We start from the raw sequence: 27,736 nt of genomic DNA, 5'->3' as shown, positions 1-27,736 counted from the left end.
CGGCTGATGCATTCTCTCTGCACTGCAATATAACTGTTACACAATCCATTTATCTATCTTCCATTACCACAAACCCTATCAATGGTTCTACGGTACATATTGTATCATGCAATTGTTATTATGCGATATAATATTAAAGAAAATAATGTATTTAAGAATATGTACTTTTCTGCTCCGTTATAAATTCCATCCGTCAAAGGGATGAGGTCTAGACTGGTTTAGGATAACCGCTGCCTCAGTTATTGCTGTGGCCAGGCAATACCAAATTTTGTCTCAAGGACAGAAAATATGAATTCACTTTGGGAATGAAGAATGTTCAGCCCATGCATAAAGTATGTTACATGGACAAAAAAAGGAAATGCAAATCGACTGGAGATTCAGAGCACAATAAAAGTACTTCAATCTACCCTTTACTTTAGTTTTTTTTTTTCTCAGGCAGTCTCCCTGACCACCTAATGTCAGGACCCAAACTTCTGACCCAGAAGTTAAAAAGGAAAGTCTCTGGTCATGTGACAAGTGCCACAAAGGTATCCATATACCATACTAAATCTTGGCTCTGCTGAAAAGACAATATCAAGTAATCGTAGTGTTCGTCTATGTGTAGATTTGTACTTGAAAGGTCTCTTAAGAAATCGGCCATGTCCTGGGTCTGTACTTGATAAGAAAAAGAGCCTCCTCTGCTAATATCATCCGGGAAAGTGGAAAAAGCACTATTTTCTGCTGGTGGGAATGAGATGAGTCACACGAGTCCCGGTGAGAGCTGGCACCTGACTCTGCGTCCCGATTCCGTAGCGTGACCTCTGTACTACAGGGGTGCTCCCCAGACCAGGGAAGCGAGTGGCAGGCTGAGTGACACAAAAAACATAAATACAAAAAATAATGGAAAAGTGCAATTGACTGTGTCTCCCGCAGAGATAAACTGAGGCAGCAGTAATAAATGCTGAGAGGCAGACAGTCAGACGGCCATGAGGACTGTTTGAGAGCATCCTAACATGTTCCAGGTAACTAAGATACAGAGGCATTGTCAGTATGGTGACATCACAGACGGCTTCTGGTGGAAAGGAACTTTGTTGCCATAACAGTCTGCTTTATACATTTATGCATGTTTTTAATCGGCACTTCATGTCAGACAGCAGGGCTGAGGGTTAAAATATCAAATAAAGTCAAAATGTTACAGACATCCGTCTTGAAGAATGCATCTGTATATATCAACAAGCCAGTTCCAAGGTCTTCGGATGCGGACTGCAAATTTTGATTATTCTACCTATCATTCAAGAACATTATCTGAGAATTCAGTCAAAGAATCCACTGATTATATTATAATAAATACGTAGCTGGCTAAATCCCACAGAAAATTCATAACGCAACATAATTTTGCCCTTGAACCACTTCTGCGGTCTATTCATTAGATACTATCTTCTGTTTAGACTTCACTATCTGGGTCAGCGCTATGTTTATATATTAAAATAAAATGGCATTTCAATCCAACAAGGCACTTACTGCATATTCCTCAGTCCTTTTTTCATTTTAAGATGGTTTTGATTGGCGTTTTAGACTGAGTAATAAAATGAAGTATTTCCCTTACATGTATATATTTTATTAGGTTGTAAAACCGTAAGTGTCGCGTTTTCCATCTCATTGTGCCCAAGCTGAATAGACGATTGTAGCTAGCAGAACTCTGCTTTAAATGCCTGTCCTTGCTTCAACAGAGAGCAGAACTGTTCATGGAGCCATTCATTAACCCTGTAAAGTAACTGGACTGTGTGATGGAGTCTTTTGTTCGCATCGTTCCGACTCTGACCGTGATGAGGTGTCACTGGTGACTCAGAGCTGAGCCTGTGTGTTACAGGAGTTTGGGATCAGCAGCGTGCAAGTCTTGTAAAATGGAGCCAACCGATGGTGACCTCAGCAATATTTCTACAGGTAAGTACATGAGTCCACCTATATAAAATTCACATTGTGGTTGCCAGTTGTTTACACACACATACGCAGTGGTGCATGCTGATGTTTCCATGGAGATAATGAGAAAACAATATGCCCGACTGCAAAGAAGAACAGCCTGAGGGTCATCAGATTCACTTTTCACACAGATGACCTATTATTTCAGCCATGGAATCCATAAAACAACACGCTAAATTTCTAACCGCTAATTAAAATGTTGCTCTCTGCCTCAGACAGAACTTACGTAAGACAGTAGCGTTTCTTGTCTGCTTCAAAATAATCTTTCTTCCCTGAATGTATTTCAGACGAAGCAGTGGGTGTTTGCTTCTGTTTTCCATTTTATTTTGAAATTGCGAAGTTCGAACTACATAAGACTGCACTATTTCCAGGCCAGATATAAGTAACATTTCATTTATGTGACCCTGCTTCGGTTAAATGCTTGAGATTGAAAGCGCAGAGACTGTAACTGAGCTTAAACAGAGCTGCATGTACTGTACCATCTTGTCTTGTCAGTGTTTAAAAAGGCCAGATGAAAACAAATCTCGGATAGATCTCTCTCTCTGTACTCTGCTGAAAGCCACATCCATCTATGTTCAAAATTTGGAATACTCTTTCACTGACAACAAGCTTTCCAGAAATATATATTTTTATTTGTTGCAGTGTTGTGTGGGGCATGAAATGGATTAGTTTTAGGTGGGGGACGGGGGGGATGAGGGGGGCGAGGTGGCAGACATCATGGTATATACTGTATCACTTTATCTATAACTTTGTAACAAATGAACCCACATGTTAAAGGTGAATAATCCAATAACAATTGGCGTTCAAACAACAAAGAAGACCACAATCAATATTGTGGAATCAAACCTTCCATTTCTATTCAATCCTGTGTTTTTTTCTGGATTTTTCTGGTTGTCCAGTCCTGCCAGTTTAACTTAAGAACATAAGAACATAAGAACTATACAAACGAGAGGAGGCCATTCGGCCCATCGAGCTTGCAAGACTTCAATAGATCAGAAATGCTCAACATCTGTGAAAATATGTTTCGGGGGAATCAGCAAACTAGAGAAGCTAACCACGATATCTCCATGCATTCAATGCACGATATAGACACTTATAGATGAGATATTGGCAGGGAAAAGAGATGGAAAAGGATTTGGTGCTTAGCAGAAGAATCAGAGAGGAAATCTGCAGATTCCAGAAGGGTCAAGGAGACATGCCTGTCTAGACTGTGTTGCATGTCGAATCACTGAGACATATTCACCTTGTTTGTGTTTTAATCACACAGCCAATGTGGGTGCATAAATTACATCCTGTAGAAGAAAAAATATTTTGGAAAATGCTCACAGCTGTGGTATAATTTTGTATATTTCAACGTTTGGAATTTCAGCATTGCATGAAATGCATGAATGCATTTTATTATTTTTCATTTCATGTGACGCAAGGCGAAGACATTGAACTCGAATATGTGAAATACATCTTTAAAGTGTGTCTTTAATTATTTGCTCTCAGCATGCTCAGCTTGGAGATGAATGAATCCTCTGTTCAAGAGGAATCCTCCATGTCATGTTTACAAACGTTTAATTGCCCCGGAATAGATGCTTTGCAGAAGGAATTTCCAAAACATACTACGGAGTTTTGGCATGAAGCTCATCAGTTATTCTGCTTACTTCACTGGAACATACAGTAGAAGGCAAAGACAGCTGATTGTATAAAATTCTTCTTGAAAGAACCTTTTCATCAAGCCACAGATGAAGGATAACAATTTATCCCATCTTTGTCTCAGAGAGATCACTATCGGTCGCTAGCTGAATTGACATAACTAGTCCTGTTTGCTGGTTTGGATTTGTGAGCATGAAGCACTGATCTGAAACCTGTCAGGCTCCCGCAATGAGTCATTAATAATGTGGGCAGCAGGAGTCATTTTTCTGCAGATTCTTATTCACTCCTTCACTTTACTTGCACAAGTCAAAGTGACACATATGGCATCAGAACTTCTGACAGGGCAGCAGTGCATTCTGGGAAGTATGCCTCAGACAATTGATTGATCACTATGCTGTAGATCTGCCATGCTGCACTGCATCATATGACACGCCGGAGCCTGTATTTATCACGCTTTTGTGCCAGTTAAATTTGCACCTGTTATAATTTATTCATCATATAATGGTTAGGAAGCATGGAGCCTCAGTGGGAAGCTCTCTTACCTCTCAGTGTGGGGGGGGGGTTGATTCCTGCCTCTGTATGTGTGTAGTTTGCTTGTTCTGCTTGCGTTGTGTGGGTCACCCTCCATAGACGTGATCAGAGGCTAACGGGTATCCCGTCCTGAGTGTACCCCGCCTTTTACCCTCTGCTAGCAGGAACGGGTCCCACGCTCCCGGTGCTGCTGTCCAAGATAAGCACTTGGAAAGTGGATGAATGTATAATAGCTTTTCAGCTCATTTGATTTTATCTTTACACATTATCATTGTGTTTTTTAATTATATTACAAAAATAGGTGGAAATGAGTCTGCCTGAGATTGTGATCCTGTCATGACGGTAATGTGCCCAAATCCATTGATGTTACGCTCTCACTTTTACCTGATATCCAGTCAATACGTTTTCTGGTGAGCCATCTGGGTTGCTTTATATATTTGCTTGTTTATAATTAAAACTGATTGTCGTACATTAGCATCGTGATTAATGCTTGACATAAATCTACTTTATTTGGTGATTACAGATTGGGTAGTGTAAAACTGAAATATGTACACATTTCCATTTTTTAGGCATGTATTCTACGTCTAATGTGACAAAACTGAAAAAATAAATGAATTAAACCATGACTTTTTGTAATGCAACAATGAGAATGACAAGGTCAGTTCTGATTGGATTTGTATGTCACAAATTCTTTCACTTTTTTTGCAAGAAAGTGTATCTATACAAACTGTCATTGAATATGATTCAATTATTCATGGAATATTTGAATTATCACGCTATGAATTAGCTGAGAAGGCATATTGTTGTATTGATACACATTACATGGTGCACAAATAACAGCTGAAATAATAATAAAAAAAGACATGTTCCCCAATTGTGTAATTTGAAAGTAAAACCATTGAGGAAACACAACAGCATTTTTTCATGTCATAATGTCAATTAAGAATTGGAAAAATAAAACTATAAAAGATTTAATTTAAAATTAGCAACACTATTTAAACAACTCACAATAATGTAAGTGTTTATTTTCAATAGACAATAACATTCAAAGTCAAGTTATTACAAATGTTATTTTGAATTTAAAAAATCGAAAGATATGTTGGGAAATGCAAGTTAATAGAAAGCGGAGGCCATTTTCCTCATCTTGCCCACATATTCTCTATTAATAGTTTTGTCAATGAAGGTTTTAATGAGAAAAAATTTGCCATGCATCACTTGGACATCGGTCTGTCCCCAGGGGCTTCAGGATTAGAAAACAAACACATAGTGCTAAAGGAAGACGGTCAAATTAATGGCAGATAGAACAGTTGTTTATTCCATCTCTGCTTTATTTAACTGTTGAAAGCTCTCTTAACATCCTGGTTGTTCTCATCCACCATCCACATTTGGTGAGGCTCACAGGAAAAAAAAAAAAAAAACACAAACCGTTATGAATATTATGTTGTAAGTCTTATCCAGTAATTTATTCTTCGGCAAACAAATTCCACTTTTACAACAAATATTAGCTATGAGGTCATTCAGCTTGGAACCAATACAAAATGAATAAATAATAGTCAATCATATTATTAACAATGAAAAAAACTATGTGCTGTTCTTTCACCATTTGAAATTCAACATTTTGTTTAAAACTTTGTTTCTTTTGAACAAATAAATAATGCAATGAATCCCTCATGAATGTACTTGCCTTTGTTTTTATTCTTTTCACGTTTATCCTTTTACAGTCTGTGTTGCAGCATGTAGCTTACTTGAACAATCTGCGACCTCCCTCCAGAGAACCGTGAATCTTGTACCGTGCCTGATAATACCTGTCGCGCAGTGTTGTTGGATTTGCCGTGAAAGTGTTTCGTTTAAATCAACGCGGTGAAAAAAATAATCATAACGAAAAAAACCGAAAACAATTTTGAAAACATCAGTGGTTACAATGATAGAAAAGGATCATCATAAAGTGTTTATTCAGTGAGTCTTTTTTGTTTGTTTGTTTGTTTGTTTGTAGGAAAAATAACAATAGGAAGAAGAGAAAAAAAATGCTCCTACTGGGAGAAATAATGTCCAAATACCAGCACAATAGAAAATTAATAGTCTATTAATACATTTACAGGGACAAAGGCTCCAGAGGAAAATAAAAAGCATACTATAATGTGCAATGCTAGTATCTGTATATTTACATAGAAATTCATTATAATTCTCTGTAATTAGTTTTTAATCCATTTATAATTGGAATTATTACAGCAAAAACATAAAATATGCTGTTTTAGCATATACAGTACAACAGAGTCCCTTCATGTTTTTTTTTTTTTCCCCAAAAGATCAGTTTTGCTAAACTTGCAGGAACGCCACAGCAAAATTTCCTATAAATCACCAGATAGGAAGAAATTTTAAAAAGCCATGGATACAGAAGTATAATAAAATAGTTTTAACTTTGTTTTTGTTTCATCTACACACTCAGCTAACAGCAAACAGTTTGGGTTGTTGTCTGTAACTCCTTTGGGATGTCGTAGACGCTTAGCAGAGATGAAAGAATAATAAAGTTGTTCCTTGTCTGACCCCTTCAAAGGAGTCCTTGGGGCAACCAAGAAAATGACAGAAAAGTGAAGTGAGAAATATCCAGGTGAGCAGACGGCTCCAGGGTTCTTTATAGTTCGGATATCGTGCCCTTGTACGGCTTGGCAAAAACGACGGCTGGATGCAGACATAAAAGTAACGAGTAGGATTCATATCGTCTGTTCATTCAGCAAACCGTTTTCTTCACGACCGAAAGGCTTCAAGTCTTACACCGACTGACAAATCTGTAAGTCGCCGTGTTTATCAGTACTTCGATTGCATTAACGTTTGCAGAATTTCCGGGAAAGGAACAAAAAAAAAAAGAATAAAAAAATCTACAATTGCAGACAGTTGATTCGGAACAGGAAACGACTGGAAGGGACTGCCATCTATAGGCTAGTGACTAGATGCGAGGGCTCCTGGCTGGGTTCTTCAGGAGATGAATCTTCCTTGTTAGTAGGAGCTATAAACCCATCACTGCCGCCTCTTCCCATTTGGTAGTAATTATGCAGCTGGTTAACATGGTCTCGGGAGCCCAAGTTCGGCATGCTTTTATAGTACACGTCTTCCGCGTCAGTGCCTTGACAAGTGGAGAGCTCCTCCTGGTCCTTACCGTCACCCGCTTCTCCATCAGGTAGGTCAGTGAGCACCGGCATGCTGGCGTACAGCGAGTCCCTGTTTGGCGACTGGGATTCCTCGGTGTGCTCGCTGGTGAGCAGGGGGAAAAAACTGTCACTGTTCTCCTGTGGGACCCTCCTCCTAGGGAAATGGGGCTGGTGGGGCCCAGCGGACTGGACCCGCTGTGGGAGCAGGGGTGCATTGGACTCCTCCCGGATGAGCTCCAGACCTAGGGCCTCCTCATGGTTGAAGGTGACGGGGTTGTCCCGGACAACGGGGTCATCCTTACTACCGTTGCTAAGGTTGTTAACTAGCTTGTTGACGTGGTTCCGGTTCTGCTCGCTGGGTCGCTCGTGGTTGTTCAGATAGGAGGGGATGTAGTTGGAGGTGAGTTCCTTCAGGATCTTTTTCTCTAGCGTCGTCTCCTTGTGGTTATAGCTGCGGTCGATGATTTGAACGCAGTCGCTCATGTATTCACCACCGGCCATGTTGTAGCTGTTGCCATGGTTACCATTCAGTGGTAGAGTATCCATGACACTTGTATCCCTGGCATTGTTCAGGATTCCCTCTGGAAGAGTAGGCAATTGTGTTATTACTTTTTGCACTAGATCCGATGCAATTCCACACATACACAGACATTTAAAAGATCATTTACAGAGATATTTCATGTATATATAGATTCCTTAAAACATTTATGTCTGTGTTCATATTGTACTTATGTGATGTCTAACTTACGGTGTACTAATAATGTGTAACTAGAATCAAAAGCATTCAGTATGTACTTTGCTATCAAATAAATCAAGTAATAACAAAATCAGGGCTGGTACTCATGACGTGCCTAAGGATGTGAATTTAGTCCCTGTTATTATTATTATTATTGGTCCACCAGGAGATATTTATAATTACGTTGCTCATAGCCAAATGTGCAGAAATTGGCAAATCTCAAAATCAGTTTTAGCTTATCAAAGCTATTTAAGTAGTAGCGAAATAAAGTCCAAATTAGTACATTCTGCAAAAGTTTTTTTTTTCAGGTTACCTTCATTTTACAATTTATTTTCATGGTATTTTTCAGTTTTAAATTCTGTGTTACAGGGTAAATATACCTTGTTTTGTTCATTTTAGTCTTAAGAAATTTGCTTTTCAGAACATGCCGCTCACGGCAACATCGGCCCAGCCATATGGCCACGGCGGTAAAGTAATGCATTTTAATTAATTTCTTCCTTCCTTTCGACAGCGATCCAAAAGGCCAAAGCACCATTTGGATTATATAACAAGGAGGCAGACTGCGTCTTCACCTCATGTGTAAGAAAAACAACTAAGAGGTGCACAAACTGTTGGAAATTAGGGTAAATTGTCTTCTCAAAGCAGGTGATGAAGCTTCAAAACAGCCTCCTGCAATGGCTCCTATCTGGTGCTGGTGAAATTTGCTTTATGCATTCTGGACCGGGTTAGCGTACCAATAAAATGAAACATAGCTGGAAGTAGGTGGGTAAGAACTGATGAAGATTTTCATTTTATCTGGTGTTTTTCCACACAATATTTAAGTGTCAGAATGCTAGTGACTTTTCATTTTCTCATTTTTATTGTCATGTCTTCCTTTATATAGCTACTTTCATTCATTTATAACTTTTATTGGTGTATACATTGTCAGCCTTTACTCCTAAGTAAATGTACAAAATACTTATATATTTAATGTTGTTTTGATGTGTATATTTACGTTTGTCATTTTAAAGCAATTTTATGTATTTGAATCTATAACTGTTTCCTTATTGTGATTTAAAAAATAAACACAAGATAAAGTCAATGCAATAGCAATAACAACTGATACAGCATCACAGATGAACGCCCTCAATCAATCCAGCAATATAATATAATTATATGCTGAACTGAATTAAGGCAAAAAAGGTGGACAACGGATAACACAAAAAACGATTCACTCACAAACATATAAAACTAAAAACCAAAACCATGCTATTGCTTAGTTTTAGCATATAATATTATAATTGTTGACCTCAGTCAGGCTGGCCCCTATTTAACAAAGCTGTATGATATATCAGGATAAATTTCTAATTATTTTATAAAATAAAAGTATTCATTGACTGTTAATCACAAGTGGAATTAGTTATTCCAGTCTTTGCCGTGATAAATATGGGCCATCATTTAAATAAAAAAAGTTTTGTTTCAAAACAAAAATTATTAAGAGACTTTCTGTTCTCTCCCATGCAGAGAAATTGTAGAATTTCAATGGTGTGATAAATTGTACGGCATTTAAATTATATCTCAGTGCAAAGTCAAATCTGTTCCTGTTTGGGCAACACAGCTAAAATTGGCAATTTAAAAGAAATTACCAAAAGTATTATATTACCTATGAAGAAAAATATTTGGACAAACTGGCAACATTTTACAGGGTAGTGAATGTTATTTTGAATATGGAGAACTGGGTTTGACATATCAGCCTACCCTCTATCAATAAAATCTATAAGGGTACATAGTTCTCAGTAATTAATCACCACACTGCAAAAATCTGAAATATGTGCTTGCCTTTAAAAAGAATTTAGCAACATATTTCAACCATATTTAGCAAACCAAGACGTTTGTTTGGTGTCTCCATGGGACAGAGTCACCACCATACAACACGCTGCAGCTTCTTTCCAAGTTCAACAAATTTACCGTAATTATTCATTTACATACAATGATTACAAATGAATATAATTTAGAGAGTGTAAAGACTAGAATATAAATGCCCAACCAGGACACATGATTAACTTTTGCATTGAGGTTTATAATTACAAACACAGTAATTGTCATGTTATATCGATGATATGAGATTAAAATGTTGACTGGCTTCTTTTAAGAATGGTTTATAGAATACGATGGATGTATATTGCGTTAAGTGTTAAGTGTCAAACCAATCAAATGGCAAGTTTAAGAGATGGTGTCATGCTATGAGCATCTTCTCTAGTTTACTTTTTGTTCTTTGCGTTTAAACGAACCGAAGTGGGAAAATGACAATAGCTGCAGAATAGCCGATCATTTGTGTCTGTCTTTTGTCAGCATAGAGTGAAAAGAAAGTAAACTGAGGTCAATTACATTTGATATGCAACGTTTAGCTTTACTCCCATACTTGTCTCTCTGTAGGGGGCTAAACGACAGCATGAAGGAAAGGAAAGAAGAACAGACACGTAAGCCAACAGTCACAAATAGAGAACACGTGAACAAAAGATGGCATGTAGCGGACAGACTCCCAGTATTTTCAATCCTATAGTTCTGCTAGTACGTACCAAATACACGTCACACATCGAATCTTATCTTATTACTAGCTAAGAGTTGCAAACATGCTGGTTCTAAAATTGCGTAACTACGTAAGTTACTCTCTTTCCCGAAAATAACATGATGGCTTATTTGACATTCTTGTGCCGTTGACTCATTTTTGTAGGGGCGTTTGAATGCACTTCTAAGTGTACAAACCGATCTTGTAGTTTTTCTGGTCATAAAATCAATCGACTCCTACACCTCATTCGAACAACATTGCTGTTTTTCTTTTTTACATCTACAATGTTGTTTTCAGAATGTGTCTTGCTGTTCATCCCAGTCAGCGCATAGATTCTAAAGAAAAGTCTATTTATTTATTTGCTTACTTACTTAAATACATTTTGCTACTTACCCAATATTCTCATGCTGCCTAGTGACTCACTTATGTTTCATAAGCGAAGAGAAAATTATTTCTTGCTTAGTCATATATCAGGAAACATAATGCAAAGTTGTTTTTTTTTTCCCGAAAAGTCTGGATTATACAATTGACCCAGATGCACATGTGTATAGTATTTTTGAGAATTGTTAACTAAAAAAAACACACACACACACACGCGCGTTTCCAAACGTGTGAAGAGCAATTATAAGAATCCAAAGTTCTAAAAATGTTACAACCATCCATACACGGCAGAGCAACTGGTAACAAATCTGGGGACACTTACCAAAAATGCGTGCATTCAAAAATTCATGACAAAATGAATACTAAGGACATACAAACAGGTTGACATGAAGCACAAAGACAAGCTTTCAAAGACAGAATATTGCAGCAGCAAGTGCATAAGAAATTGTGACATATCTGGCTCCCAGTAGGTCTACATTTCAACGTTAAGCAAATGCTTCAGTCCACTTTTGCAAACCATATATTTTAGGCAAGAGAATATGGGCAGGAACCACCTAACGGAAGCTGCCATCCGATTCCTTTTTGGGTAATTAATCCGAAATAGCCCGCCAGGATATGCCTCAATTTCGTTCACTCCATGAAGAGCAGCTGTCCGGAATCAGTGGCTGTATAAGCCAGGTGAAACATGTTTACCAGGATCAAGGGGTAAAAAAACAGGCCCAGCACACCTTGCGTGTTGTACATGCTCACAGATGGGTTGTTATAGACGGCTGATTCCCCAAGCAAAGTGTTATAGGGATTATTAGTGCCATGGGGTCGTAGCAGGGCATTAGTTATAAGTTGGTTAGCCATGGCGCCTGCCAGCCAGATAGGAACACAGAGAAAAAAAAAACATAAATATCAGTCAGGCAAATGCAGTTCAGCTGAAAGTAAAGATAAAGTAAAATGACAAAAAAAACAAGCAATCAATCCCTTTCTCTTTCGTCACAGCCAAAAGTTTGACCAGTAGCAGCGGCAAGCTCAAGACTGAGATTTATGTGATCAAAGGGGAAAGTGTGGACACGGTGTTTTCCACTGGACCCCCTTCCCCTTTCATGGAAAATGCTTACACATTTAGACAAATAACAAAAGCCAGCTGAATGGTGGGTACATATAGAAATGTGAAGCCTTAATGCAAATCAGACATGAACCATTTGTACATTCAATGAGCCACCTTGCACTGCTATCTTTCACCCAGTGTTTCTTCAATGTTCCTTTAATCGACACTGGATGGCAGATCTGACCATATGAACACAGCAGACCGGTGAATCGCTACAGGCTCTTGGCCTTCAGTTTGTCTGCGTTACTGTTTACTGCAAAACATAGATTGCTAAATCGTTCCAGGAAAAATACTGGGATGTATAACTTTTGAGCGTTCTTGAGAGCTATTTTGCATGCCTGCCAGTAAATCAAAGCTATTATTTCACATCTGAAATTTTGTTAAACGGACTCTAAATTATTATAACTGTAATTACAATCAGATATTTGCCTCATTAAGTTGAAATTAGGGTAGGGGATGTTAAGCCTTATTTTGTTCTTAAATAAACAAAACCCTTTTCATATAAGCAAGACATTGTTGAACGCCGAGGCCAAATTGCATTATGGTTGACCTGTATAATTTCATAAAATAGATTCCCATGCCATTCAAGACACAGAAATTCTTTAGAGAAACTTTATCTATGAGGAAATGTTTACATACTCCTGCAGCAAAAGTTTTAAAATTCTTGCACAAAGTTTATCAAAAACATAATCGGTATATTATAGAAAAAATAAAAATCAAGCACTATCATCTTGATTAACAGCACTAGGTATAATTATGTTTGTTTAACTAATCATTTTTATAAATTTATTTTTTTCCTTTGCATCAATCTGTTTTGAATTATTTTATAATACGTCTGCCTACTGTCAGTAAATGAGATGTAGTGTCTGGGCTGCCTAACGATGCTAATTAAGCATAACGATGGTGCAGTTGACTGAGCTCAGCATGTGCAATGCTCACCAAACCCTGTCAGGAAGCAGGTGAGTAAGTCTCCTTTTAACAAAAGCGAGTGCAACTTGCCTAGAGGAACTGCGACTTAATAAGCAACAAACGATTATTATGTATGTCGCACTAGGGACCCGCAGAGAGACGCAGGACTCTCTTGTCACCAATTAAGGCGTGAAAGAGTTTAGAAAACATGAGGAAATATTTCGCTTTTGAGACGTTTACTCAATAACGTTATAACGCTAAAAGTCAAAGCTCACACAAGACCAAAATTACAAAATGAATTGAAAGTGTGCTTGTTCTATGCAGATCATTACAAGGATTCGAAAATTAGGTTATTAAGTTAGTAATCCATGACACATTTTGCAATGCCTATTCAAGTTGTTTCTTTTAACAAGCCAGAAATAATAACGAAATGTACTTTATATGAAAATGCAAGTTAGCATATTTTAGCACATCAATGTGTAACAGCAGATAGACCTCTGAAGACCTGAATCTTTAATAGGTTTTAGGCTATTCGTTTTTCACATTCTTAGTAACTCCCTCCAAAATGTGGGAAATCACAGAATAACCGGGGGGGGAAATAACTATCTTATAAATGTATCTCTGATAACTGATAAACACCCAGTGTTTTCAAACAAAATAAGCTTAGTGGTATGATGGTGTGATTAGCCCATATCCCCAAAATATCAGGCTTAAACTAATATTTGTTAAGCTGCTTATTGTGTGCCCAATAAGCGAGAGGATTTGGAAATGAAAAAGCACACATACTGTAACAGGAAGCGGGGAGCTCACAGTCTACAAGATGCCCAAAGACACCTGGTTCACCACCAATACGGTGACAATTAGGCCACTTACTCTATTTCCTGTCACTAGGTTTTCTGTCAGAGAGAAAATTGGTTGTGAGTGAAGGTGGTGAGATCTCGCCGCTCACTCCCAGCTTATTAGTGTCTGAGCAAATCTCAGTTTAAACCTGAGTTGTCCATAAATAACATGTTCTGATTGGTGTGTTTGTAAGAAAAAAAAAACAAAAGACTACTGTAGCTTTTTTATACAATAGGTAATTTTCTCAAACAAGCACTATAGCCTCACTCATCAAGACCAGAGTTCAAGTCTTAAAACTATGTTTCCATCTATAATTGAAAGTTCTTGTCCCTAATGTATGTCCCAGTGATGGACTGGAATCTAACCCAGGCTATCTCCTGTACTGTCTGCCCTCTGACTCATGGGATAGGTTCCAGGCTAACATGGTGAGCCTGATCTGGGTAAGAGCTGAACTCTCTGAAGATGGGAATCTTAAAGCCCATTGAACTACTGAATTGAATATGCCTGCATGTTTTTTTTTTCTTTCGTTTTTTTGAAGATTTAGCATTTATCGAAGAACTGGTAACATTTAATTTGTTGCAGGCACAAGTAAGTTAGTAACTCAGTTAATACTGAAGTACAAATCATGAATAAATATATTAATAAAAATACATCAGCTATTATGACTGATTAATGATGAACGAACATGGGATCAGTACGTAATTAACACTTAGTTGCCGATAAATTAATGCATTAAGTAAGAATGTATTACTACATTATTTGTGCCTTCAAAGTGCTACTGAAGAAATATTAGAATTTATTTCAGAAATACAGTGGAGTATATGTTTTTCAAAAAACATGAGTATTTTTCTTTGCTTTATATAAATGACTAATTTTTACAATTAATGAGAGGCAAATTTTGCAGTAACTTCAACAGATAGGCCTAATAGAGTACATCCCAATCTCTTTATCTGTTGTTGCGATTAAATTAGTTTTCTTTTTTCTTTTGTCGCAATAGCAGCTGAAAGCTATGACATATTTTGCAGTAAATCAGTTAAAACACATAGTGACAAAAAGGACAATTCCTGAATAAGTCATGGATTCCAAATTAGTATTTAGTATGTATTCACTGCCATACTTATTTAGATATCACTGGGTGCTGAAGAATTAGCCTAAAAACACAATACTGGCACATATTTATTATACAACGGTATAATCCATGTTCCAGAGGTATCTGTCAGCTGTCAGAATCATGCAAAACAGAGAGGCAACAAAACACTGAACCCTAACCAAAACGTGCCACTTTTTAAAGGACGGCAGTAGTTGCATTCCACCGCCGAGAGCAGACTGGTTAATTTCATGATTACCTCGGTTGAGTGTGGCCGAGTTGTTTATGTCGCCGGTAATGAAAGAGGACTCGGACTGCTTCCTGACAGTGTCGTTCCACATCCGGCGGATTCGACTCTGCAGAAGGGAAAGATAAAAGGCCGAGGAGAGAAACCCAGCGGTCAAGCTGACAGGTCGACGGTATCCGCTTCTCTGGCAGAAAACAAAATGCTAGCTAATAACCCACAGCTTACCTATAGGGTTTTGGAACCCATGGCCCACAATTTGCACTGGCAGCCTATAAATCAACCTGCCTTTCTGGCAAGACACTATCTGATCGCTCCAGAAAGTTCCCTTTCCGTTTCGTTTCCACAAAGACGCGATATAAACAAAATCATGTAAGAACACGGTGTGTAACACCACTGACGATATGACGATATTTTGTGTAAAACTTACTCTGCCCCGTAATTGTCTCACAGCCATGGTGTGAGGGATATGACATGTAAAAAGTACGACTCAGGACCAATTTTCTGTATACCTTTCTAAATCAACACAGCACGGAAGAGGAGAATCACTAACGACATGCCTCAGGGAGCAAGCAAGATGTGCTCGGACATGTGCAAGACTTTTCGTTAGATGTCATAGCATCAGGGAAGCGAAGAAACTAATGATATCCACTGAGACTCATCCATCTGCCAAATGAATACTGACCCATATTGTTGAAGGCATCATTATCCCACAACATAATCACCAATACCTTAATATTGCTATTGGACCTTTGTCATGCTTTGTGTCCACACGTTCTACATAAAGTTGTTCAATAAAAAAATGGCCCCTTTAAATACAGCTAGCATGAATTTTTCGACAGAAAGCACATACTAAAACCTCCATTTCAGGTCAGTTGTTTACAGCCTACTTCGTTGATTAGATGTTCATTTAAACCCTTAGGTCTGACCATCAATTACCACCTTTTTAACAGCCAGCACTTAACATTCCCAGCTTATGTAATTAATGTCGACAGGCGCTGCAATCCAGTAAACATTAATTAGGGACAGAGGCGAGGGTGTGGCGTGCCAGTTTGTGTATCGGGAAAATGTAGCTTTGAATTTGCGTTACACAAAACTGTTTGACAGTACTTCTGTGGAAAACGAGATTATGGGGATTAAACTCGGATATTACAGTGGCTTTGATGTTGGAGCGCGGCAATAAACTGTAACGCTCAACAATAAACTCACAATAAAGACATGTCTCTTAAGATTTTGACTGTAACTGAGACAGAAACTCATGGCACCTTAATCAACGGTAGGGCTAGTCATACTACTTCCCAGAGTGGCCAGTTCTTAAAGATTTTATTGGTCTTTCTAAGCACTGAAACAATAGGCATCTGGAGTGTACTCTCACCATTATCTATTAGTGAGCTAATCGGCCTAATTATGTGTGACATAAAGCACAATAAACTAGCACTACAGAAAGCTCACAGAGAGCCACCTCACCTGTGATCCTGTCGAGTAGCGGCCGGGGGTCCGGGAAGCCGTGCTTTTCCCGGAGGCGATAGAAGTCTCCACGCTCTTGCCGCTACAGCAATGAGTGCGCAGACACTTGCCATATTCCTTTCGGACCTGTGAGGTGGCAGGCGCAATTCAGGGCAATCCTCCTCTCACAGATTTGCATGCATTATTAACAGCGTCGTGACTCTGGATATGCCGACAACAGCATAAGATACTCAAAGAGGATACACATTTCTGGATATATCCTGACGAAACCGTTGCTGCTCTCAGGGCTGGAAATTAAGTTCACCCACTTGCCTAAGGCAAGTAATGTAGACAAAGGGCGAGTCCAAAAAAACTGAATACCAGCCCGCTGACTGAAAAAGGCATGTTAGACTACTTTTTAGACTGAACGAGCCCAGTTGGCTAGTAGTAGGAAACTAATCTCGTTAAGAAATATTAATAAACAATATGCTAATAAACTTTCACTGATGCTTCACAGGCCATCTGAATATACGTCTTCTGTACTTTCCACTTTTTCTTCTGTTTTGCCCAAGTCTCTAACAATCCACCAGCTGTTGACCTTGGAGATGTACACGTCAGTGAGCCATGGAGAACACCTGTCTGTCTCAATGGCCAAGCTTCAGTTTCTCAATGATCAAAGCTTCCATGCTAAGGTAATTAACTAGTCTTCAAAAGAAAATGATGACGGTGGATGTTTTATAATCACTAGTTTCATTAATTACTTCTGTAACACTTGTATGTGCAAAATGTACATCATGCTGGAATCATTTAATGATACAATGACACTCAACTGTTAATTGTGCCACACAAAAATGTTACGTTATGAATCATAGCTGCGGCATTATTGTATCTCAGCCAAGCAGAAATACACATTTCGGGCATTACCTTTTTTTGCAGAATACAATGAAAAATGAAGATGAACATCCCTTGCAGGGAGTTGAATATGGTGAAGAGGTAGGCCATAATGACTGTGCTCTCATTGATGTACATCAGTCCAAACGCCCAGGTCAATCCCAGAAGACAGAGAAGAGCAATGGCACCTATTACCCAGGACCTGCAAAGACAAAATGATTAGAAAAGGATCACCATTGTATCAATTCAGTACTGTTTACAAACTGATGTGTGCATTTCATTTTACAGTTTCATTACATAACAATATTCTGTGCAATCAATATGGTAACAGCTGTCATTTATAGTGCATTATAGATACCTTCATAATGCATTATAATGGTCGGTATAAGAATTAATAAAGCACAATAGTATCTTCTATTGACGGTCATAAGGCATTATAGTGCTGATTACAATACTTCATAAGCTCCAATGAAGCTCTCATGTATACAGTAATGCACTATAGATACCATCATAATGCATTATGATGGCCGGTATCTGGTCAGAATTAAGGATGAAGGTATCTATAGTGCATTATAGATGAGAGCTACATAAAGAATTCATAATGCATAATAAACATGGCTACAATGTGTTATCCATTTTTATAAATATTTATAGGCATGTTTATAATGCATTATTAATGCATTATGTGTTAGGAATGTGTTCATTGATGCAAATAAACATGGCATTGATAGAAAGTGTCACCATAAAGAATTAATAGGTATTTTTAATAAATATTTTTATTATTATGATCTGCTCATTTAAAAACTTCAGTGTCACTATAAATGCAACTTTTATGAATACAGGGAAACTGTCCATTAAAGTGCCATTTGGCTCTTAAGATTCCCTTCTCGTTTACTCAGATGGTAATTTATTTGATTAACCAACTTCCCAATAATTATTGTTATGCCAGAGTTGAAGGGGGGGGGGGGGAGACTGAAGACAAAAAGGGAAAAAGAATAGATTGATTGGATTTAAGCTTGGCAAACTGAATAGCATTCTTATTAAAATGGGGAGTGGGTTAAAGACGACTTCCCGTGCACACTTAACAGTTTCCTTTCCAAAAGTGTCTTTATCACGAAGACAGGCATTCAATTTATCATTGAGAACATCGGGATACTTTAAAATGAGAAATAAAACACTCGTGTTTGACATCATATAGATCATCAGAAAACTCACATACAGATTTATGATGAAAAATAATGGATCCCATTTGAAAATGCTTTGAGTTTAAAATTACATTTGGCTTTAGAGTGCTTACCACAGTTATTAAAACAACAGGCTGCACCGTTGTACCCATGCATGTTGATGGATGGAGAATTAAATGTAAACTGATGCCAGGACTGAGGCCAAAGGAGACAAAGCCTATAAATGAATTTTACCTCCAAAAGTTTCCATAAAGACAATTTGTACATTTAGTCATTTTCTTTTAAAATACTTCAACAATTAGGCTCGTTCACAATGAAAAACAATGCTCTCAGTTACATTTTAGGTGATTATATAAAACAAAGGCTTGGTTTTTCATGTAAAAATATTATTATTAGTTCCTTCTCAATATTTCTGTGAATTGGTCATGTAGTTTCCAACACCACACTCAGAAAGAAAAACTTTTTAAAATCATTTTGCTGTAGCTATGGAAACAAAGCAAAAAAAGCAAAATCAAACCAACAATGACAAACAAATTAGCTGCAACATGAAATGTGTTTACTTTCAAAGCAAAAGAAAGAATTCAATTCTTGAAAAATAAATTAATATTTAGTTTAACGGTAATAAATTGCACCAAATGGGGATTCATATGATACAATGTAGTATATTGTTTTGAGAAAGGGATCATTTACAGAATCACAATGTGTTACTGAAATTATTTTTATTATGACAAAAAAAATAGCATTTGTGTTAACTGCTGTAATTTCCAGTAACATGAATAGAAATTTCAATTTGCCAACATCAGCTCTCTCAATATTTAGGATGAAAGGAAATTCATTCAATATCTAGCTATGTCCCAAACATTTAGACAAGTCAGCTATGATGTTAGGTAATGGAATGCAATGCTGAGTTTTTGACAGAACACTTCAGTATTGCAAGGTCATTTCTGTCTGAACATGTTCATTATCTATGTTATCTTGGTTATTAGGATGTTTAGTAAACTGTATCCTTTGAGTGTCCCTGAAATATTTGCAAAACACAGAAGAGCAACAATCCACATGTATCTGAAATAAAATTAGTAGAATTACACGTGTAAAAGGATTTATTTTTTATTAATATTAGAATATTACAGGAAAAGATAATTTTTTATTGAGTGCAAGGGTAGGCTACTTCTGGTAAGTTTTCCATCCTTAGTAAAGGCAGAATTACAATTTAAAAAATAAGGTAAAAAGGTAAATTTAACTGACTCGTATTGCTTTAATCTATTAATGAGAGACAAAATTGGGATGTTTTTAGATTGTGCCTACAAACAGATTTCTCTCTTAAAGTATAAAATCATAAAAAAAACCTTTCATATTTACATTCACTAATGGAGGTTTCATACTAATTTGAGTATCAGTTGAAATTATTGAGTTTCCATAGTTACAACTGTAACGTAAACACAGTTTGTATAGTTTGATGCTTCAGCTTGATGCAAAGAATCTCTAAACGTACTTAAAAGTCATTAAACTAACAAAACACTACTAAGTGATACTGAGTCTCATAAAATGTTCAGAGGTCTGTTTCACTAGGCCAAGGTGGTGGGGGGATCTTAATATTTCATAACCTGGTTATGGATGCAGAGATGTTCTGGGAAAGTTCTGCGGACCAAAAATAAAATAAACTAGATGTAGGTCAAGAAAAAGATGAGGAAGAGAAAAAAGATCCGGAGTGTAACGTTTAAACCAAGTACTTTCACAGCACCTATAACAGAATACTCATTCACTCCATATATTGTAAGCGGTAGCTGTAGATATCAAAAATAAGACATTCCACAACACTAAAGGAATCCATAAAGCATTTACACACATCACCATGTAAGACATGGGGTGGCTTACAGCTTCAAACCTCACATCTTAATGTTCCACTGAGTCCTTATACCCCTCCCCCTCCCCCCCCCCCAATCACCAAATAAATAAAAATCAAAGCAATATGTGTCCTATGCCTTCTGCAGTAGCATGAATCATACATTAAGCCACAAAACCAACTATAAAGCATTTTGTGACATCAGTCAACTGAAATTATAGGTATTTAGACTGGCAACCGGGGTGGGGGGGGGGGGGCAGGTACAAAATAATCTAAGGAAACAAAGTTTATTGGACACGTGCAGGAGGATTAAAAATTTTAAAACTTCAAAATCACTGTGGTGAAGCCACTGTGATCTTACCATCTCTCTAATGCGTGACTAACTGAATTTTACACAGGAAAAGAATTCTTTAGCTATGCATTAAAAAATGCATTTCTTGTATTTTTAAAACAAAAAAAAATAAAAATAAAACAATTACGCTAATTACTACTGGGTATTTTACTACACAAAATCAAACAAATAAATACTTAAATGTGCTTTTTTCAGTCTAGGCTTTTAAACAAATTGCACAATGGGCTAGTTAAGCCTCATAATAAAATTTATTACTATGTACAATAATTCAATATAAGACAACTTACGGAATTTTATGAGCTTTTTTATTTATTTACTTATATTACTTGCAGTAATTAATGCTACAAAAAATCATGAATGAATTAATGCCACCGCACTGCTTATTGCTGAAACTCTATCACTTACAGTAAGAGCACCGCACGTTCCATCCTCGGTGATTAGGCAGAGATACAGTAGCTGTAACACTTAACGACTTTGTTGCTGTTTTAGAAAAGTGACTGAGGAGAATTATGAAGCATTCTTTATTATGCAGAATTTTGATCAGAACTCCATAGGGATTAATCAGAAATATATCATCTTAATTAAAGATGCATATTGATAGTGCTTTATGGTCATATTTCATGTCCAAAATGTCCTCTTGGGAGGGGGTCCCTGTGGCACTGAACTTGAACATCAACAGTTATAAACAGATGGATGGATGGATGGATGGATGGATGGATAGATAGATAGATAGATATTCATTCTCCAGTTGTGTATGGTCATTCAGGGTGGTTTAGAGGAGAGACAATCCCAAAATAAATGTGTCTATCTGTATGTCGGTGTGAGTAAATGACTGAAAAAGTGCCCAGGATGAAGTAAAAGTGAACTTCTATTGAAGTGAATATGATTTGCTTTGACAGGAAAAGTGCCCCCCCTTAGCTCCAGCCAGGACACTGGAAAAATAACGCCGGGCTTGAAAGCTCAGATAGTGGTACACGTAATGGAAACAAGGTACATGTGCAGGGTTCTTTGGATTTGAAAAGCTGAAGGGTACTCCCAACCACAAACTATAGTGTGACTAATAAATATCTGCAGACATACAAGGAGAATTAACACAATACAAAAAGCAAAGAAAGACTTATAATTTTACAAACGTACAAAAATCAAGCACAATTTAAGAACACAAATCATACATATAGGCTATCTGTAATTCTACAACAGACGGTGTATATACACAATCTACAACTGCACTTTTTTATTTGCCATCTTTCAAAGAGTTTTAATAATTGCTTTTCAACGCCACAACTGTCACTCCCAAACTTATTCTAAATTCATAATACCAGTTAATTTGCTAATTAATCTGTTGCATAACCACACTGTCGAGCAGCCAAACAAAACCACAAAAATATAATCCTTCTAATAACCGTGGCGCAAATAACCGTGTATTTACTGACAGTTATTCATACGACATAATTTGATGTCGAATTATTATCTTCTATTACCAACTTCCCATTATGATATCAATTATTATTTTATGTTTTTAGACCCCATGCCACGTTGTCATAGAGACCCTCATCATAGATGTTTCTCAAACAGGGACCACGCTGATTTCATGATGAAAGTAAATGGATTCCAATGATAAAAGCAGGAAATGGCTGACTGGGAAGATGCACGGGTTATTTGCGTGATCCACATCTTTGTCGTTTATTTATAAACTCTGTTAATGCAAGTAGAGTTGCAAGCATGATCCAGGCTGCTTAGCAGGAATAGCTCTTGCTATTACTCAGAATAAAATGTACCAGTAACACTTTTTTTATAATACATTATAGATACCTTCATAATTCATTATAATGCATTCATAAAGTATTATACACACGGCTATAACTATTTTTATAAAAAGACATAGCACATTATAGTCATGTGTATTATGCATTATGAATTATCTATGAAGCTCTTATCTATAATGCACTAGAAATACCTTCATAATGGCTTATAGTGACTATTATAATGCATTCTGAAGGTATCTACAGTGCATTATAGATGAGAGTCATAATGCATATTAAGCATGACTATAAAGTGTTATGCCTTTTTATAAATACAGTGGTACCTCGGTTCTCGAACTCATTAGAACTCGAATTTCTTAAAACCAACCAGTTCGGAAAAAAAATACCTAGAACTCGATCTGAATCTCAGAAGTCGAACTGTGAACACCGACCTAAGATAACTTGTACGCGCGGGGAAATGAGTCACACGGCACGTCTCTCAGCGGAAACAAAGGGTAACGCTTCAGTCTCAGCCTCGCATGCGCTGTGATAGCATCGTGCATGTTTACAGTACCTGAGTACATATATTTAGACAGTAAAAATACATTTAGACAATGATAGACAGTAACAGTAATTATTATTATATAATAAAATACATTTTAAAATAAAGATTTCTTATTCATTATTTTAATATTAATAATAAACCATTAATACATTTAATTATAATAATATTGTCGTGATGAGCGGAGACGGAACTGAGACAAAGTCACAGACATCAGGGTATCGGGGAATACGGGGTTTAATTACAGGAAAGGCAGGCAAAACGCAGACTGACAATACAATGACCGGACTGGGGAAACAAACTGAAAAGAGGACTAATGACAACAAACTGATCACATGGGGATTCCACACGGGGTTAACGAGGGGGCGTGGCACACGGAAGGAGCGGACGATCGGGGCAGGACACATTGTTTTTTTAAGTTTACACATGGATACATTTATTTTCTTACTTTACAAACTACTGTTTTGATAAATGTGCTTAGATGTGTTTAGTACAGTATATGCTCTTCTTGTTTTATCCCGTTGATTTTGTGTTTAAATGCAAAAAAAAAACATATTTACTGTAGGTGTAATTTTTTGGGGCCGGGAACCAATTCATTGGTTTTCCATTATTTCTTATGGGGAAAATTCGATCAGAACTCAAACTTTTTAGGATTTGATCTGGAGTTCTGAATGGATTAAGTTCGAGTTCTAAGGTACCACTGTAGTTATAGCCATGTTCACCATACTTTATGAATTATGAAGGTATCTAAAATGCATTATGATTACTGCTTTAAAGTGTTACCAATATACCTTTAATGGACGCTGGATCCAGAAACATAAACAGCAGTATGACCTTCTGGAAATATGAAATAAATCTGGCAATAGCTGTGAAGCAAAAGAAAGTGTGATCCCAGAATGGTAGGAATAGTATGGGTGGGAATGCTAGCCGCCAGTTAGGGTCAGAAATATCAGCGCTGATACACATGGCCCTGTAATTAGAACTTCAGAACATCTGATGTGAAGACAAAAGACGGTGTGATATTTTTGGCTGTCTGCTATACCAGAAGTACACCACTTGGAGGGCATATACATCCATACAGTGGACACCCATCTATAAAAATACTATAGCCGAGTCATCATTTCTTAGATGGAAGGAAGTCTGTAATTACGCCGAGGGTTATTGGTCTTAAACACCAGGGCAAATAAAGAGTCATGTAAATCGAGATTAAGGCTGAAACATCTTGGTGGGAGAATCCAGGCCAATCGATTTCAGATGGTCTGTGTGCCTCTATATTTCTCAAACGGATAGTTTTCCTAAGAAATTAATGACCTTCTCGGCTGCTGGCTTGGGCGTATTATGAAGACGTCTTACTTACTGAACTGACCTGATTTTCCTAAGTGCCATTACTTTGGCTTTTTTTTTTTTTGGGGGGGAGTCTGTGAGCTATAAGGAGGAGCGCCAGTACAGAAGATGTAGTTTGGAAACTGCAGAGAAACAGCAAGTTAGTTTGTAAAGTTTGGCAGGGTGATAATTCAGACTCGTAGCACCCAGGCAGTTACTAAAACTGGTAAAGATATTTGTCCCAATACATGATGACTAAAAAGATAAATTGGCATTACACAATGGTGAAACACCTCCATATAAAACCTCTTTTCGTTGTACTTTCTATGACACTGTACATATACAGTATTTGTAGGGTTGAAATACTTAAAAAAAAAACTTACTATGCCTTTAATGACACAGATGCATAGTTATCAATAAACTCCCTTCATTTGGAGGCCAATAAACGATTACCGCGATGCATATTTTTTGCATCGCATTATTTGACGTGCAGGTCTGCGAGCAGTACAGTGTGAGCAGCCAGGGCTTCTAACGCGCTGTGACTCTCCAGTGCCAATCTGGCACTTCTGCATGGGGAAATAATTAATCCAGATATCCACCATTTCCAAGGGTCTCATGCTAGTCCTACATTAGCAGAAAGGTAGGAGGGCAAAACAGTGAGACTGGCATAGATATTACATCACACCACAGACTGGGGGACTGTCCTCATTTTTCAGGCTTGGACTGATTGATGAAAACCACAAGAAAACCATTAATACCTGTAAAACAGAAACCTTTATAATCATCATGCTGTCATTTACGTTTTAAGTGAAGGGTAAAAATGACGGCGTAATAGATGCCGTTGATTCTAGAATAGATGAATGCACATGGAAATAAGTGCGACATGACAAGATGCTACAAGCCATACCGATTAATGTTTCCTGTGATTAGGCTGCATGGATGCAACTCTTTCAGGTGTGAATGCTGCTAATGCGTATGCACTACACAGCTAGAAGGCAGGACACGAACAAGATCCAATTTCTACGTAACACTACTCTAACTTACGTAATTTCTACGTAAGTCAGAGTAATAATAATACAGGAAATAATAATAACAATAACAATGCAGTACGAATAAAAGTAAATACCTGCTGCACTGGAAACCAAGTGTCACAAAGTAGCGGGTGTGTTCGTTATTACGAACAATTGTATTTAATCAGAATTTTTAAATAATAGGCATTATGGCAATCCGTTCGTAAGTACGAGTTAACCGTATGTCGGATGTTCTCGGCGCGCCGCCTGTCGGTATTAGTTTGTTTTGTTTCCTTTTGTTTACTAAGCATTATGGAAAGTTTAGAAATACCTTCATATATCTTATGTCTTTTGCCCTCTTTCGCGCTCACTGCAGAAAATCGGCATGTGAATTCGGCACAGTGTGCAAACTCACAGCTGCCTGCGATTCGCTGCATGCAGCCATGTTAAAAGGGACCGCAGCGTCTCCTGGATTCTGTGCATCTTCAAGTACACGCGATGTTAAATGTGTTTCAGTGCAAGGCTAATGTTGTCGTTTTCTTCGATTTTCTCTGCCCTCCCAGCTCTGCAAACATTCAAGCTGCCTGCTCAGAATTTAAATAGAAAATGCTTGAGATCAGACAAGTGAGGCACGTTTAACCAATAATTTCAAGATGTGGACCAAAAACCCGGTGGAAACGTGAACGTTTCCCTCCCACTCACAGCACACTTACAGCAGAAGCTGGGGATCTTGTCTTGTGGTTTTTAATCTATTTGATATCCATTCCGTACATTTTTATTTATTTATTTTTTGCTAAAAAGGACAATTCATTTAACACATCGCCCTGTGTCTATTTTAGATTGCGGTGTGCTATTTTCTTGCTCAGAATGCTTGGATGAAAATAAAAGTTCAAAGATAAGGTCTGACACAAAAAAAACATGATAATCACATATGGCACGTGTGGCTTTACAGCTATGAAACCCCAGAATTAAATGAAAGCGGCATTTTGGAAAGCGATGTTCAGCACCTTTCTGGCAACCAAAGCCTGCTTTGCTCATGAATAGCAGCCCCCCCCCATGATAGTGCTTGCGTTGAATGTAATTAAAAGGACCAGGACGACGCACGGCACAATGTAGACAAAGTGGAGGCTTTTAGTCTTTGCCAGTGGTGGGGGCTAGTCGAGAGACAGCCGGGATGCTCAGGCCTAGTGCACGCAAATCTTACACAATGACATGGAAACTAATTAAATGCTGGAGTTACGCCACTGAAGGTCCTGTTCCTCTTTTGTTGTTCAGTGAGGAAAATTTATATGATTTACATGCACCAAAACAGTGACAAAATATAGAAACACTTTTCTTTCTGAGATATTGCACAAATTTTGTTTCATTCCTTTAAGACTAAATATTAAAAGTAGGTTTTTGACTGAAAAACATCCATCCATCCATCCACACAGGGTCTCAGGGGTGTAGAGATAGCCCCACAAGCTAAAAGCGCAAAGCTGGAAATAACTAAGGACAGGCACCGATATCCATAGCCCAAATTTTATTCTTACTGTGTGTTCTGTGTATTTTCCTGTAAGAAATGAGAGATATCAGGTGAGCATGAAAAGCTGGGATGCTTACTTTATGTTGTCCAAGCAGCCAGAGTCTGGCTTTAAAATGGCTGTATGATGGAACATTTTGTACAGGGCCACCCCAAGGAAGATCACGTTGAGCTGGAAAACAAAAAAATAGGGTCAGTAAACCAAATGCATCAGTGTTCTACTAATTTTAAAAGTAATGCTAGATACCAAACACCATTCTGTCTTTGTGAGTAGGAAAAAAATGAACAAGGGATCAAATCAGATAAATGTTTTCACGAATACTGCAGTTTTGCTATTTTCTTGAGCTGTTGTTTTTAACCATTAGCCCTCAAGAATAAATGAACACAGTAAGATTCTGCTGCTTGCCACCTGGAAGGGTGTCGCGGTTAAGGGTCGAAACACCCAGTGAAGATTGGGCACCGTCTGATGACATCAGCTCCGTACCAAAGGCCACAGTCGTCCAATAGCGTGACTGCATGAGTGGCACCCTCACATGCATTAAACCAGCTTTAGTTGTTCGGTTTGGTTATCTTGGGAGGATCTCATGGTCCTGGATCCTTGTGGCCTGACCGGCGGCGGATGACATTTCTGACATTCCGTCCCGACTATGTACTGTACCATGCATAGGCATTGTGACATTCAGCTAATTGATTAAATGTCCCCCGCAACCAATTATCTCAACTAGAACTGGAGCTCAGGG

General features: G+C 37.7%; 1 protein-coding gene across 12 annotated transcripts in view; it reads right to left on the bottom strand.

Moving 5' to 3' along the window:
- Positions 1–5,423: 5,423 nt before the first annotated feature.
- Positions 5,424–27,736, bottom strand: part of adgrl3.1 (adhesion G protein-coupled receptor L3.1) — a 172,371-nt gene continuing 150,058 nt past the window's right edge. For 6 of the 12 annotated variants that reach the window (XM_072707684.1, XM_072707683.1, XM_072707688.1 and 3 more), the window contains 7 exons: positions 27,077–27,168; positions 17,492–17,660; positions 16,589–16,714; positions 15,137–15,233; positions 11,671–11,799; positions 10,415–10,432; positions 5,424–7,858 (listed from right to left, as the gene is read on the bottom strand). In XM_072707684.1, coding sequence (XP_072563785.1) covers positions 7,062–7,858; positions 10,415–10,432; positions 11,671–11,799; positions 15,137–15,233; positions 16,589–16,714; positions 17,492–17,660; positions 27,077–27,168 — 1,428 coding nt within the window. In that variant the 3' untranslated portion in view covers positions 5,424–7,061. Of the gene's footprint in view, positions 7,859–10,380; positions 10,433–11,670; positions 11,800–15,136; positions 15,234–16,588; positions 16,715–17,491; positions 17,661–27,076; positions 27,169–27,736 lie in introns of all 12 variants that reach the window. The other 6 variants (XM_072707690.1, XM_072707692.1, XM_072707693.1 and 3 more) reach the window with 5 other exon arrangements.

The sequence above is a fragment of the Paramormyrops kingsleyae genome, chromosome 25 (genome assembly GCF_048594095.1).
Source record: "Paramormyrops kingsleyae isolate MSU_618 chromosome 25, PKINGS_0.4, whole genome shotgun sequence".
In the NCBI taxonomy this organism is placed as follows: domain Eukaryota; kingdom Metazoa; phylum Chordata; class Actinopteri; order Osteoglossiformes; family Mormyridae; genus Paramormyrops; species Paramormyrops kingsleyae.
This window is presented reverse-complemented; position numbering and strand designations above follow the sequence as displayed.